This window comes from Oreochromis aureus, linkage group 3 (genome assembly GCF_013358895.1).
Source record: "Oreochromis aureus strain Israel breed Guangdong linkage group 3, ZZ_aureus, whole genome shotgun sequence".
In the NCBI taxonomy this organism is placed as follows: domain Eukaryota; kingdom Metazoa; phylum Chordata; class Actinopteri; order Cichliformes; family Cichlidae; genus Oreochromis; species Oreochromis aureus.
In genome coordinates this window covers 53,726,288-53,741,567 of record NC_052944.1, presented here as the reverse complement: position 1 = coordinate 53,741,567, position 15,280 = coordinate 53,726,288, and the positions used below count along the sequence as shown (strand labels likewise).

Genomic DNA, 15,280 nt, shown 5'->3' with positions numbered 1-15,280 from the left:
AAATAACCGTATTTTCATGGGGAAGTTATTTTCTGTTATTTTATGGTATTATTTTGGCGCCCCAGCTGCCGGAATATTACTGGGTTTTTTTAGGATTTTTTTTTTTTTTTTTTTTTACGGTGTACCAAATCTGAAAAGGGGACAGTGCACATTGTTTTTTCCTTTTAATGATACCTCAAGGCTTATCTTTACTCCTAGAGGACAATTTGAGCTGGAAAATGAAAGCGTCAATAGATAAAACTTTGCCACACGCCCACAGACACCCCCCCCCCTTCATAGTTTTTTATGCAGATTTAGTAAGTCTCTAGATACTGTGCCGTTTTTTTATTTTTCTGGTCACCTTGCATAGCAATACCAACAATAGCCATTAGATGGGAGCAGAGCAAAGGTTTTTTCTCAAATACTGATCTGTGATCTTTACCAGATAACCCGTCATCACCAAACTATCTAAAGAAAAACAGCTTTAGCATTGTGGAGGTCTGTGTGTACTCAGCCAGAGTTTGCGGAATATATCAATACCATATACCTGTAAGTAAAAAAGCTTTATGTTGTATAAATGTTTACTTTATCAAAAGCAATTGTTGTCAGGGATTAATACTTAACATTTCTAATTTTGATAATTTATGAATGAAAGTGCAGTGGGAGAGGGTCACCGAATGCTGGCCATAAGGGAAGGTCCATACACATTGCAGTTCTCCTTTTTTGTTAGTTTTGGGCCTAGAATAGAATTTAGATCAGGGAGTATCTCCAGATCAGGTTGAGTTTCTGGATGGCATCTGGATCAAAAAGTTGAAAATCAGATTTGATATTCTTCACAAGAAATAAAGACTATTTGTGCACCACCTCACTTGCCTTCATTACCATAGCATCACTAACACCCACTGAGCTCCTGTCATCTGCTTTCACACAGTCTGACCAAACAAATATAGAAAGTCTTTGGCTTTATTGAGTAGACGTGGCTGTAGCATTAAACAAGACACCACTTTTTCACTGTTGGGCAATCAACCATATTTCAGTTACAGACATGCACAGAGTCATGCTTCACAGGTATATTTGACAGCTGACCACAAGCTTAGTGTGCCTGTTTCAGAAAAAAAAAAGTTTAAAAACACTTTAAGATTAGAAGTTAACCACAGTGAGTGTCTTTGAAACCCAGTGCAGCTCTTTTCTTATAACAGCATTCATACACTTGTAAAAACACAAAGACAGTTAAGTTCAACATCTAAATAACAAACATGTGCTTTGGTTAGTATTCAAACTTTATATATACTAAGAACCACATGGGTCTGGCTTGCATCTGTAGCTAAATGAATGCACACAAGCTATATCAATTTATAGACATGCACACCAAACCTGATCTGAAAATGTACTGTACAGCTTGTTCAAGTACAAGCTGGATAAACCGCTGCTCACTGTAAGGCATAAAGGAAGTGCAGAACAAAAAGAAACTAAGCTATTTTCTTTTCAGCATATCAGACAACAATGTGCTCTTGAATTTAAACATTGGTTTTCTTTTGTGAGTCAATTAATGATTTTCTGCTATAGGTTGGTAGGGACCCACTGAGGGCATTTCTGCGATGGTTCCTGGTTCTGCTGTGACAACAGGTGGAATTAAATCAGTTGGATGCCACATTTTTGCTTAATAAAATACTTATTTACCTTTGTTGCAAAGTACTTGGCAAAGTTTTTAATATTGCTTAATATAAATATCATTATTAAAACAGGTTTTAATCACAGTTGAGTGTCACACAGGCCTAAAGTCTAGTTATGGGTCTAGAGGACAGTTCACATTCATCTTATGTTGGAAAGACACAGAGACAGGTAACTACAGTAACATCAGTGATGATGTTTGCTGTTCACTATAGTCATGACTAAGTCACAATTTCAGCGGATGGATTTGTTGTATTAATTTTTTGAACTAAGCTAAAAATTTATGATTTTTTGGATGAAAATCAGATCACCCACTTCCACACTGTAGCTCAAATATTTACAGATACTGAATATATATAGTTAAGATTGACTCACTCCACATTAATGCTGTATCTGGCCATATTGTCAGTGAGCAACGTTAGTTAAATTATTTTCCTTGCCCATTCTGATACTCACTTTGAACATCAGTTGATCAGTACACCAAGTCTGCATTTGATATTTATTTTATATTAACTTTTATTAAGGTTAATCATAAAATAATGTTCTTTCTGCAAACGTACCAGTGGCAGAGATGTTGATAATATTGCTTCTTTCCTCCTTCAGTCTCAGTACTTTCAACTGTCAACTGTACAAACAGGTTTAAAGATGCAGAATGATCCTTCTTGTGCTGACTTATTAATTTTGCTACAGCAGTCTGTTTTCATTTTATACACAATAAACGACGCCTTCACAATAAAATGTCACCGTTTATATTTTGAAAGAACTGTAATCTGTTTGGAACAATACAAAGAGAAACTGCATCTGAAAAAAAAGAAGATTCAGTTTATTGTTGAATTCCATCAAGTGATCATTAAACCTAAATAAAATAAAATTATACATGTGCTACATGTCCATGAATAACACATTCACGTGTGTTGAACAAGTAAAGGAATAATTATATTAAATTTGATATTAAAGCAGTTTTCTAAAATATATCATTAGCAATCAATTAATTATTTTATCCACAATCATGTTTATGGTTTGACCATAGTAACATAGGTTTGAAAGATGACTATTTCCCTTTGTTTTTCCGGGTCTCATTTGTAACTAAGAAAGAAACCTAGAAAAAATGACCTGCAGATGATTTAGCTATTATTTAATGTGATCAACAATTGGTTTTAACTGACAAATAATAGAGGATAAACAAAACCGGATAATTCTGAGTTACTTCCATGTTTTCAGTCTCACTCATACCTGAGCATGTTTTTCAAAGCTTTTCTTTCATGTATCTGTCTCTCTTGCTCTCTCTGTAAAGTTTAAGACAAAGTACAGAAAAAAAAATTCTGAACAGTATAAAAAACCATAAAAACCGTATGGCATCAGTTGATAAACAGCAACTTTTAATTTCAAGTTATGATTGATAATTTAAAGTGAGATTTATCTTACAAAAGGTTGGGAGTGATTACAGTTTACAAATTTTATATTTCATTTTCATAGTGTAATTATGATTTCTTGGGCCAGCTGATGGCTTTTTATACGGGGTCTGCATGTTATGTCTATGAACTGATTCTGAGTCTACTCTCCCAGAGTACTCAAAGCACTTTATACAACATGCGTTATTCATCCAGTAACAAAAGCACTTTTTTTTCTATGCTTAAGTGCTTTTTTAGCATTCACACTCTGATGGATGCATCAGAGAGCAACTTGGTGTTAATATCTTGCCCAAGGATCTTTGGCATGCAGACTGGAGCCACCACGGATTGAACCACCAACCTTCTGGTCACCAAATGTTAATGAATCAGCCCTTTTTCATCTGCTTTTATTCCTTAGTGGCTAAGTGTGGTCCTTCCAACTTGCAGGAAGCTGCCCACCTCCACTGATGAGGATGATCTCAGTCCAGGAGGGAAATACAGCAATCTGGTAAGGTGCCAAGGGCATACACACTGGGCTGTGGTGGACTTATCCAATTTATCAAAACCCTGGTCCTGGTTTAGCCTGGGGTGTTGTTCAAGGCAGAGTTGGCGGAGATCAGTGGTTTACATGGGTATGTTCACAAATATCCCATGATGCCTCCACAAGTTGAGGACATGCTACAGACTCATGATAGACTGGCGACCTGTCCAAGGTATACCTTTCCTAGGATCGGCTCCAACCCAACAGCAACACTGAAATCAAGGAGCAAAAAAGAATGAGTGGATGAAATAAATGTAACATTTTGTTTGTTTTATATTTGAATTTTTAGTGTCTATGATACAGTTATGTTACAAAAGACTCATGTACTAACTAATGCCAAGAAACATTGATATCTATTGTAAAACAAGTTTGTTATTAAATGTTATTTTTTGGAACAGTGACTTCAGCTTCACTAGTCATACCCAGACATGAATATTGCCACTCTTACTGAATCAAAAAATCACTTAAAAAGGACCAGAGAAGCAGGTTAAAGAGCAACATGATCATGCCACGATTGAAAAGAAACTAAAGCATGGAGAAACAAAGTCATCTGGAAAGAGTTGCAAAACCATTTTGAAGTCAAAGACTCATTGCCAGGTATCACAAAAAATGGTGTTGCAACCAGTGATTCATCAGTAATTCATTAGTCTCAACCATTCATCACGTATTAGGTGAATACGGAGCATAAGGACTCATTGTTCTCAGTCTTACCTATGGTATTGTAGAATAGCAAGGATCCTCTGCCACAGCTTGGTAGATACCTGGTGAAGCCATGTATGCAACTGTGGTTTTCACTGTTTCTGTTTGAAGAGAGATGAAATTGAATATGTTGGTTAACAAAATTGTATCTAATTAAAACACTTATTTACAACACTTTTCATCACATCTCAGGAATAACATTGTTTTAATTGTGATAATAGGTGCAATAAACAGGGAGAACAATTTACTATCAAAATAATTATTAAAGGAATACAAAATAACAGTTTGTGATTTTAGTGCTATAATGTTGCACTGAAATGTATATAATGGGGTAATCAACAGAGGGAAGACATGTAACAATGCCTACGTAGCAAAACCAATTAGTCATAGTAAAGTATATTTTGGCAACAATGTGATACTATGCTAGCAGCTCATTTCTTTGCAGTATTAGGCAGAAGAATGGTTTTGTGAAACAATCAAAATGGCTGTGCTGAAACATCTTCTGTTAGGTAAAATGCCAAGGTGTTTGGTCGACAGACCAAAGAAGGTGATTAGACTTGATGGCAGAATGAATAAGTGTAGGCGAGCATACAAAGGAAGGGATCAGCAAATAAGAGAGCGGGGAGGGCAGATCGAGGAAACTTAGTGAATCAGGAAGTGCAGAGGATTAGTAAGGAGGAAATGAGGGCAGCTATGAAGATAATGAAGAGTTGAAAGATGAGTGGTACTGATGACACAGCTGTGGGGTTACGGAAAATTCTAGAGGGTAGACCAGATTTAACTAAATATTATGTGCAGAATTACACTATAATATCACAATGATTCTTACCCAGAGGTTGAGTGTCACCCTGGCCCAAAGAATCATAAACTGGATTAGGACACAATTCAACTTCATCTGATGGAGACAAACAGTGGGAGTGAGGGAGGAGAAAACCACAGCAACATCAGTAATTACAACCCATGTCTGCCACTCATCATGAATAATAGGAAAGTATCACACCAGATTACACAGTTATTCTTAAATAAGGTAAAAATAAAATAAAATAAAACAAAATTAAATTAAATAAATAAAATTAAAAAAATAAGTAAATAAAATAAAATAAAATAAAAAGATTTCTTATGAGAAACTTATCTAACGTAACTCTAAAAGTTCTTTATTTGATTCTAATAAAGGGAGGCTTGCTAGTGCACCCTAATAGTAAAGGCATTCTTACTGTTTGTGTTCTGTCCTGTTTGATCTTCTGTTGAGCCTGAACCATATGCCATTGTTGACCAATAGACCAAAGCTGCAGTAAAAAAAAGGAAAAATAACTGCAATAACCAATAATCAAAACAGATGAATAGAGTAGTTAAAGAAACTGAAGAAACATTAGCAACTGAAGAATAAAGCATATATATATTTTCCCCCTTTTTTACCTCTGTACCAATCTTTGCGGAAGTGATAGAGTCCCACCACTGCAATCAGAGTGCTCAGTAAAATAGTGGCAACGATCCAAGGTGTAGTAGCGGCACAGTGACTCCTCTTGTTGTGACTGTCTAGATAAGTTGTTGAATTGACATTTGGTGAGTTTGAAGAAAGATTAAGTATAAATTTCACTAATAATAATTTCGCACTTGCATGTTTTAAATGTTACATCTCTTGTACCAAAGTCCTCTAAAAGGTTCAAAGATCCTTCTTCAATAACTGATGATTAACCCCACAAAGAAACAAACATATTGAAAAGCTTTGCAAATATTTGCATCACACATATGTATAATTATTTTGAAACATTGCTGTTTCTCACCTATGAGACATGGCAGATAGACAGACAGCCAGCTCTCTGGTGATTCTCCACCTCCTGAGATCTTGCACTTGTAAAGTCCTTCATCAGACTTTAAAACTTTGTGGATGGTCATGCTTCTTGAGGAGCTGCTGCTGTTGTGAACTCCATTTTTGTAGAAATCAGCTGCGGTATTGGATGAAGACGTCTTGTTTCTGCAGCGCAGAGTCACAGCTTCTCCCTCCATCACAGGAACAGCAGGAATCTCCAGGATCACAGAACCAGCTGAATGACAAGTGATTTCAAGTTATAAAATGTTGAACTTGTGTTTGTTTGTGACAAAATACTGCCTTCACTAAATCATACCAGTGACAGTGATGTTGATAATGTTGCTTCTCTTCCCTCCTGCTGTCCCACACCAGTATTCTCCACTGTCACTTGCATAAAGAGGATGAATGGTGCACTTTGATTCTGTTGTTATTACTGTTGTTTTCTTAGTGGTTTTGTTGCATTGCTCTACTTCCTCCTTCACCTTATATAATACATCTCCATGAGAAGGCTCTTCACAGTAAAAACTAACTGACTCATATTCAAAAAACTGGGATTTGTTTGGATCAATACGAAGAAAAATTGCATCTGAGAAAAAAATGACAAAATACAAAAAAAGATTCAATGTTATTGCTGAAATAACAAAGTGCTGGACTTAAGTTGGAACCTTTCCCAGCAGTCTAAAGGCCAGAGGCGGGGTACACCCTGGACAGATTGCCAATCTGTCACAGGGCTAACACATAGACACAGACAACCATTTGCACTCACATTCACTCCCGCATTCACACCTATGGGCAATTTAGAGTTTCCAATTAACCTATCCCCACTAAGTGCAGGTGGCAGCATGGTGACATGGTGATTACCACTGTTGCCTCAGAGCAAGACGGCTATGAGTTCAGTTCCACCAGGCCAGGGTCTTTCTTTGTTGAGTTTGCATGTTCTCCCTGTATATGCATTGGTTCTCCACGGCTTCCTCCCACAGTCCAAAAATATGGATTTAAGTTGTAAATTAAAAATGTGATAACCAATAAAATGTGCATTACAGCTTTTGTGACCAAACCCAGTAGAGGTGGTGATTGACCAAAATGTTCTTTTTGGTGTTTAAATAAACCATCTTTTCCTCCAATCACAAAATGATAAATAAGGAAACAGATGTTACTCACCAACTTTCTGTGCACACAGTAGAATCAGCACAGTCATCACTAAAAAGACCAAATAGTTACTATAAGATGTACCCACATCTTCAGACATGTTTAGACTTGCCAACTCTTAGAGTTAACAGTGCTATTCCTTATTACATTTCTAAGGTGTGACTACATGTTTCTGCTACGTGAAAGCTTTAAATCATCACAGCATTTTAACAACATTGTTAACCTTAACAAACTCTTTATAGTTTCATTTTAATGTATAAACTGAGACAGTACTTACACAGTCTGATGCACAGAGCTCTGACCTCCATGATGTCTTGCCGCAGACCAACCAATAGATGCTTCCTGTATGACCTTTGTGAAACAACTATGTGAAAATAGTTTTCAGAGAAGCAGAGCTGTTGCTGTGGTGGGTGAGGCAGAGCACATACTGATGCTTTCAAATCTATTTGTAGCCATTTAACATTCATCTTTTTATGCTTGCATTATACCAGTGACAACCTTGCCAGTCACATTAATCCTAACAGCTTATAACTAAATTTCCATGGTAGCACTAAAAAAAAAAAACTCAAGTAGCTTTAAGTGATTGAAATTCCTCACTAATGCAAAAGCATTGAATAAATGAATATTTTGCACTGTGTAATTGTACAGATATTAAACTGGTGGGACACCAGAGTCAACAACAAAGCTGTGTTCTCACAGTCTGACACAGAGACAAACACTGAGCTCAGCGATGTTTTGCATCAGACACAAAAACAGACTTGAAACAACTCTAAATAATTTTCAAACAACCAGAGCTGCTGTTATATGGGTTAAACCTCAGAAATTCCATTTATAACCAGAAAGTCACACTAGTGCTGCCTTCAGCACAACGTGTAGTCATTTCATATTCACTTTTTTTTTACGTTTGATTCATAGCACTGAACTAAACTGGTCGTAATCTGCAGTGGAAATGTTGCAGCAATGCGTACCTCAGAATGTGCTTAAAACTATCTTTACATATACATATTACACTGCAAGTGTGCAGAGACGAATTTACAAGTCAATGCCTCCGTAGTACTGGCAGTACCTTTCAATACATGTATAAGTACATCATGAAGCAGTGTAGACATTTTCCCACACAGCAACACACACGATGTTATCATCAGTTTAAAAGGTAAATAAGACTGGACTGCTTTAAGGATTTCTTAGGAGAGGGAGAAAAGGGGTCTTCTATATGAGACACAGAGGTCTGGATGGTGCCTTCTTGAGGGTTATGTTGCCAGTATATTATAATAAAGAGGGGCAGAGCATGAGCTTGTTTACAGCTGGAGGCACTTGCATCTAACAGGGCTTCCATTTCTCCTTAGTGCCATGCGCCACCTAGTGACATGTTGGAGTAATGTCAAAGGAATCAGTAAATAAAAACAGAATAAAGATGTTCTAAAAATATTATTTGACTTACGAATTGGCTTTTGAATCCCTACTTCTGCTATTTATCACTTAAAATGACCTTCAAGACTTAGTCTGCCTCTCTCTCTAAATCTCTCTCTCCTGCTCTCTGTCTCGATCAATAGCATCATTCTAGCTTTTGATCACACCATGGTGAAGCTCATAGGACGAGTCACTTTATTATCAAGCCTAAAGCAATATATATTTTAGAAATATTTATATTTCTAAAAGAAAATCAAATATCAAGTACATAAGCTTGAAACAAACAAGAAAAACACATTAACCACTGCACCTGACTTATTTCAGTGGACCAGCTTCTAGATATATCACACACCCATTAGAGTATAAGCACATATTTTCAACATATAGGTCAAAACAGTGTTGAGATACCTTCAGAAAATCACAAATTACTCGACATGACTTCATCGCCGCCACCATTGCGTGCAATAGGTCGGCGGCCTTAACATGAAATTTCCCCTTGTGGGACTAATAAAGGTATCTTATCTTATCTTATCTTCTGGGCCTTGTGTTTAGCATCATAAATAACAATCAAAGACAACAGTGCTTAAACTGAAGGTCCTGGCAGTCCTAAATATTCTGTTCTCTTTTCTTCTTCATCATTTGAGCCCTTCTTTTTTAGCTTAATTTAAAATAGTATAAAACTAATAACACAATAATTAAAAAGGCCACTGCCTCACCCAGTGACTGTCAACAGATTTGGAGGCATCTTGCACAAATAATTTGGGAGGCCCCTTTCTGAAGATTTGCCTTCCTGGTCTCCCCGTTTCCCACACCTTCAACTAATAATTCATCAGAGACCTCCATATAGAAGGAATAGTTGTGGGTATGATTCTCTGCGAGACCACGGTGGTATCTACTAGAGATAGACTGATCCAATATACAGCATCGATATCAGTCCAATCCTGACCTAAATTACTGGGTCGGAGATCAGTGAAAAATAAAAATGTAATCCAATCCTTTAAATATCACAAAAGCAATTAAATTAAATTAAATTTTATTTATATAGCGCCAAACCACAACAAAAGTCGCCTCAAGGTGCTTCATAGGTACAGAGAAAAACTCAACAATCATATGACCCCCTATGAGCAAGCACTTTGGCAACAGTGGGAAGGAAAAACTCCCTTTTAACAGGAAGAAACCTCCGGCAGAACCAGGCTCAGGGAGGGGCGGGGCCATCTGCTGAGACCGGTTGGGGTGAGAGAAGGAAAACAGGATAAAGACATGCTGTGGAAGAGAGACAGAGATTAATAACAGATATGATTCGATGCAGAGAGGTCTATTAACACATAGTGAGTGAGAAAGGTGACTGGAAAGGAAAAACTCAATGCATCATGGGAATCCCCGGCAGCCTACGTCTATTGCAGCATAACTAAGGGAGGATTCAGGGTCACCTGGTCCAGCCCTAACTATATGCTTTAGCAAAAAGGAAAGTTTTAAGCCTAATCTTGAAAGTAGAGATAGTGTCTGTCTCCCGAATCCAAACTGGAAGCTGGTTCCACAGAAGAGGGGCCTGAAAACTGAAGGCTCTGCCTCCCATTCTACTTTTAAATACTCTAGGAACAACAAGTAGGCCTGCAGTGTGAGAGCGAAGTGCTCTAATAGGGTGATATGGTACTACAAGGTCATTAAGATAAGATGGGGCCTGATTATTTAAGACCTTGTATGTAAAAAGCACCTCACAAAACTTACGACATGACATAATCCAGGTAGTAACCTCAGCAGTATGAGCAGTATCCGTCACATGAAAGAGTTACTTCACACTGAAAGCATTTGGAGCATCTGGAGTGTCACTTGGTGCTGCCAAACCAGCATTTCATCTCCGAGCAGGCCAACCAAGACAAGTAAAGCAGGTATGTAAGTTCTTAATGTTTGTAAAGCATTCCCATCTGTTGTCATTGCTAAGTCTGACCATACGATGAATAGACTCAGGTTTTACGAAAAGCAGTGTTGCAGGCTTAACAGTTTTGTGGTTCTAAAATAAATTTATGAAAAATACAGTTTTGTATGGAAATTGTACAAAATTCAGGTTAAATGTGATAGAAATGATTTACACTGAAATCCATCTTGATAAAAGATGAGTGTCATGAAGCCGTGTTTGCATTTATTTGCACTGCTTTCCACTCTGGATGTCTATTTATTTTCAGCTATAAGTATAAAAGGGTCCATTCTACAATCAGCTTTTTTAAGTTGTTGAATAAAAACATTACTTTGTACTGATATTGCACTTATACTTACTTTTATTCAGAACCAGAGTTTTTTTAAAATGCATAAAATTGCATTGTAAATTACTTTTTATTATTACTTTATATATTACATATATATTACATATATTACTCTAATATTACTTTTATTACTTTAAATACTTTAAGTACTTTAAAGTTCTGCTAAAAGTTAAACTAAAAAGGTCAGTATTGCTGAATTGCAAAATATTTTGGGTGCAGTGTATTTTTTGCATACATATATAATAGAGTAGCTTTTAGTAGTTTTTTTTTTTTTTAATTTCAGTATGAACTTTTACAAAATGCAGCAAGACATTAAAAAAAACTGTTTTCATACCATCCCTTCAAAATACCAACAATTGCTTACAGTTTTTTCTGAATGCTTAAACCCTAACTTTGATTCTTGTTGCACAATTTCTAAAACTATTAATACTTATAGCAAAACCACTCACTAAGTTTGCAAAACTAAAAGCAAAAACACTGCTTTGCATGCATCCGTACTACCTGCTCCGGGAATTCTCGCATGTTATCGCGATAACAGCGTATGCCCCCCTCTCGGCCAACGCGGATGCAGCCTGTGACTCTCTCCACACTGTGGTCAGCAGACTGCAAACACAATCTCCGAGAGCCCTTCTCATAATATCAGGGGACTTTAATCATGCCTCACTGGACTCCACACTGCCCACCAGAGATGGGCAGTAACGCGTTACTTGTAACGCGTTACTGTAATCTGATTACTTTTTTCAAGTAACGAGTAATGTAAGGGATTACTATTGCAAAAACGGTAATTAGATTACCGTTACTTTCACGTAGGAACGCTGCGTTACTGCGTTACTAAAACCGTGATTTTTTGCGAGAACGTCTCATAACAGTGACGTAAGCGAGTGCGACGTTCGTGACAACAGCTGTCTGCAGATCATAATATATCGAGTGCGGGACAGAGTGTAGCATGCAGCGTTTAAAGCGTGGAAGTACTGACCTTATTTTGAGTTTGAGTCCATAAAAGTGACAAAAACATTAGTGTCCGTTGTGCGTGGGAAGAAAACTTCTTTTACAGCGAAAAAACCCCTAAACTTCCAAGCAAGCACCGAGTGTACTACGACGTAATGTGAAATTCACAGAGAAACTCTCGCGGATTCTTCCACTGACCGCTGCAGCACACCTGCACCAGGGTAAACCTCCTCCGCCTACCCCAGTCCTGCTTTACAGGTGAAAATAGAGCAACAGGACCGCTAGTCTTTGATTTTATTTATTTTCTGCTGTGTTTTACTTGCATCTATTTGAAAGAGTGAGTGTAAACACAAAAAATATTTTATGTGCTGGAATGTGCAGAAAATAGGTTTAAATGTTAAACAAATTTCTTCCAGTCAGAGAATGTTGCATATAATTTAATTTTTGCTTGATGCATAAAGTTAAAAGATTAAAACTAATAAAACAAGTTTTAAAAGAGACTTTTCCATTTGATTACATTTTGTATGATGAATTATGCAGAAAAAGTAGAATTGGGCTGAAAGATCTATCGCTTTATCACCTATTCAGGTTGTAAATCGTGTTTTTAAAAAGTAACTAAGTAACTAAGTAACTAAGTAATTGATTACTTTTGAAAATAAGTAATCAGTAAAGTAACGGGATTACTTTTTGGGGGAAGTAATCAGTAATTAGTAACTGATTACTTTTTTCAAGTAACTTGACCAACACTGCTGCCCACCTTCACCCAGTATGTGACCTGCCCAACCAGAGACAATAAAACACTGGACTTACTGTATGCCAATGCAGAAGAGGCATACAGTTCATCACCTCTCCCTCCCCTGGAGAGCGAAGTGCTCTAATAGGGTGAGGTGGTACTACAAGGTCATTAAGATAAGATGGGGTCTGATTATTTAGGACATTTTATTTGAGGAGCAAGATTTTCGAGTCAATTCTGGATTTGATAAGCCAATACAGGAGAAATATGTTCTCTCTTTCTAGTCCCTGTCAGTACTCGTGCTGCGACATTTTGGATTAACTGAAGGATTTTTAGGAGTTTTAGGACTTCCTGATAGTAATGGATTACAGTATGCATAGCAGTGAAAATGTATGAAAATGAAACCTGTGGTACATAGCCGATTATTATAGATAGGTTAAACATATTTAAAATTAAATTCCTGTATTTTATTTTATTAATATGCCTTATTAATAAGCCTTTACACTAAACTTGAGGGGGACGACGGAGGAGAATAACCACATCAGTTCAGGAGGTTAAGTCAAGCGATTTATTGATACACACGTGTGGAGAGATGAAGCCTGCACGCAGACAGCCTTGATCTCTGAACCCACAACATCACAACAATGGTTTTATTTGTCAAGGTATATTTACCGACGTCCTTTCTACGTCAAATGATTCAATACATGTGTACCTCAAATCAAAACCACAATGACTTTTAACATAGTTTAAAAGAACACTCGCTGCCATCCTCCCGCAGGTGCAGTCCCTCCACCACAGCTCAAGCATAGCTTCTGGAACATCTTGCACCTGCTTCTTCATCAGACAGTCACGTATACACAGACATGAAAATGCAGATCTAGCAAAGCATGCTTAACTTTCACCTACAAAATGAACTCACTAACTGTATGTGGGTGTATGTGTGTGTTATCAGCATCCCCAGAATCAAGTCTTCCACTCCTCCTGCTTATGGCAAAAGCAAAACAAAGCATTACCTTTCTCTTGCTGGCATAGTAAATTGTTTGTCCACATTTATTCATCCCCACCTTTGTCCAGTCACACACATTCACACGAGATTTTTGCTGATAGTGGAGCCTCCTGTGCAAATAATCAGATACTCTCTCTCTCTCTCTCTCTCTCTCTCCCTCTATATATATATATATATATACACTATGTGTGTGTTAGCCTCACTTGAACTGTCTTTGACCTCTTGCTTATGCAACCAAACCGAGGCCCTTATCCTGTATGTAATAATCTTGACTCATATGTGAAATGTGTTAAACAAATGTTTCAATCAAATGCCACTACTTAAAATTTAATAAAATGTATACATGAATACAAGCACTCAGACTCTGCTTTCGGTTTCACTTTTGCAAAGCCTGGCGTTTCCTGTCAGCCTGCAACTCAGTCTCTCACCCACTGAAGTCTGGACTTCAGTGTAAGAATATAAAAAACATTCAAAAGCCTTTAGAATTATAGATTCAACTCCACAGTTTAAAGTGGTTCTTACTGGACCTGTAATAAAGACTGATTAATTGGGTGCCAATATGTTCAACCTATGAATACAATATCAATACTTCAATAAATGTATCAATGCAAATGCTTGCTATATGATTATGATGCAACAGTAATAACAAAATAATAAAAATAGAATTAATAAGAATAAAATAATAAATGGAAATAATAAAAATAACAAAAAAATAATAATACTTCCTTCCTTACAGAGCCAAAAAGGGTGTAGTTTGTGTGTGTGAGCACCCGTGTGTGCACCTGTGAGCATGGACGCACTTGTTTTTAAAAAGGTTCCTTCATGTAATGATCTGTTAGAGGGTGTGGGGGGCCACTGCCCCGTTCTCCAGGGCATGAAGCAGGTATGGAGGAGATCAAAACTCCAGACATCCAGAGGCCCCCAGAACACAAGAGACCAAGGAAGACCAACAGAGGGGCAGCTGCACCACTATCCCAGAAAGAGCTGAGGAGAGTCCCAGATGAGGGGTCACTCAGCAGCCGCGGAGCAGAAGCCAGGGGGGTTGCAGTGACGTGCCCGGGAGCTCCGCCGGCAGCCAGCTGCGCCAGAGTGACTGAGCCCCAGGCCGAGAGGCCGAGGGCACCCCACCCCCGAAGAGGCCCGAGCAAGCCCCAGGCTCCAGGCCCCGATAAGCAGCCACCAAGGAGTGAGCCGGTGTGTACCTGGACGCCCACCCCCAGACACAAAGAACCACCAACGCACCGATCTATATATCATTATCATTACTTTAACTTTCAGGTTCATCCGTTGAACTTAGGGTCAGAGGTCAAATGTGATATGATATTTTAAATCTTTATATTTTATAAATGTTGATATTACACAGCACAGCACAGTTTTTAGAATCATCAACTTTTAAGGCTTTTTTGTCAATTTTCCACCAACAAGTCATAAAGTTGACCTTGAAGACGTCGGTGGATTTAAGCCAGATTTTAATGGATTGTTTTAACATGATCCTGCTCTACACCCTACCGAGTTTTACCAGAATACATTCAAAAACTTTTAGAGCTGTTGTGTTTACAGAAAGAATGAAAAGCAAATGCTGGCAAAATCATGAGATCCTTGTTGAAGGTAATAAGAAACTGAGGAAACAATTGCTCGTCCTTGGTTTACATATGATTTACACAAGTGAAACTGTCCCTGTG

The 15,280-nt window shown here is 37.7% G+C and overlaps 1 protein-coding gene across 1 annotated transcript; it reads right to left on the bottom strand.

The window, feature by feature from the left end:
* Positions 1-947: 947 nt before the first annotated feature.
* On the bottom strand, positions 948-9,665 carry LOC120434494 (low affinity immunoglobulin gamma Fc region receptor II-like). Its single transcript, XM_039602666.1, has 9 exons — positions 7,518-9,665; positions 7,253-7,291; positions 6,408-6,677; positions 6,066-6,326; positions 5,698-5,817; positions 5,496-5,567; positions 5,111-5,176; positions 4,294-4,382; positions 948-3,794 (listed from the first exon to the last, which is right to left on the bottom strand). The coding sequence occupies exons 1-8, from the start codon at positions 7,705-7,707 to the stop codon at positions 4,294-4,296; spliced, it is 1,107 nt and encodes a 368-aa protein (XP_039458600.1). The 5' UTR covers positions 7,708-9,665; the 3' UTR covers positions 948-3,794.
* Positions 9,666-15,280: the final 5,615 nt, after the last annotated feature.

Excerpts from the sequence above, each read along its gene's own strand:
- LOC120434494 (XM_039602666.1), bottom strand. The coding sequence starts at position 7,707 with ATGAATGTTAAATGGCTACAAATAGATTTGAAAGCATCAGTATGTGCT. Across the intron at positions 7,292-7,517 it reads AGCTCTGTGCATCAGACTGT|TGATGACTGTGCTGATTCTA; the intron begins GTAAGTACTGTC and ends TGGTCTTTTTAG. Across the intron at positions 5,177-5,495 it reads AACAGGACAGAACACAAACA|ATGAAGTTGAATTGTGTCCT; the intron begins GTAAGAATGCCT and ends TGTCTCCATCAG.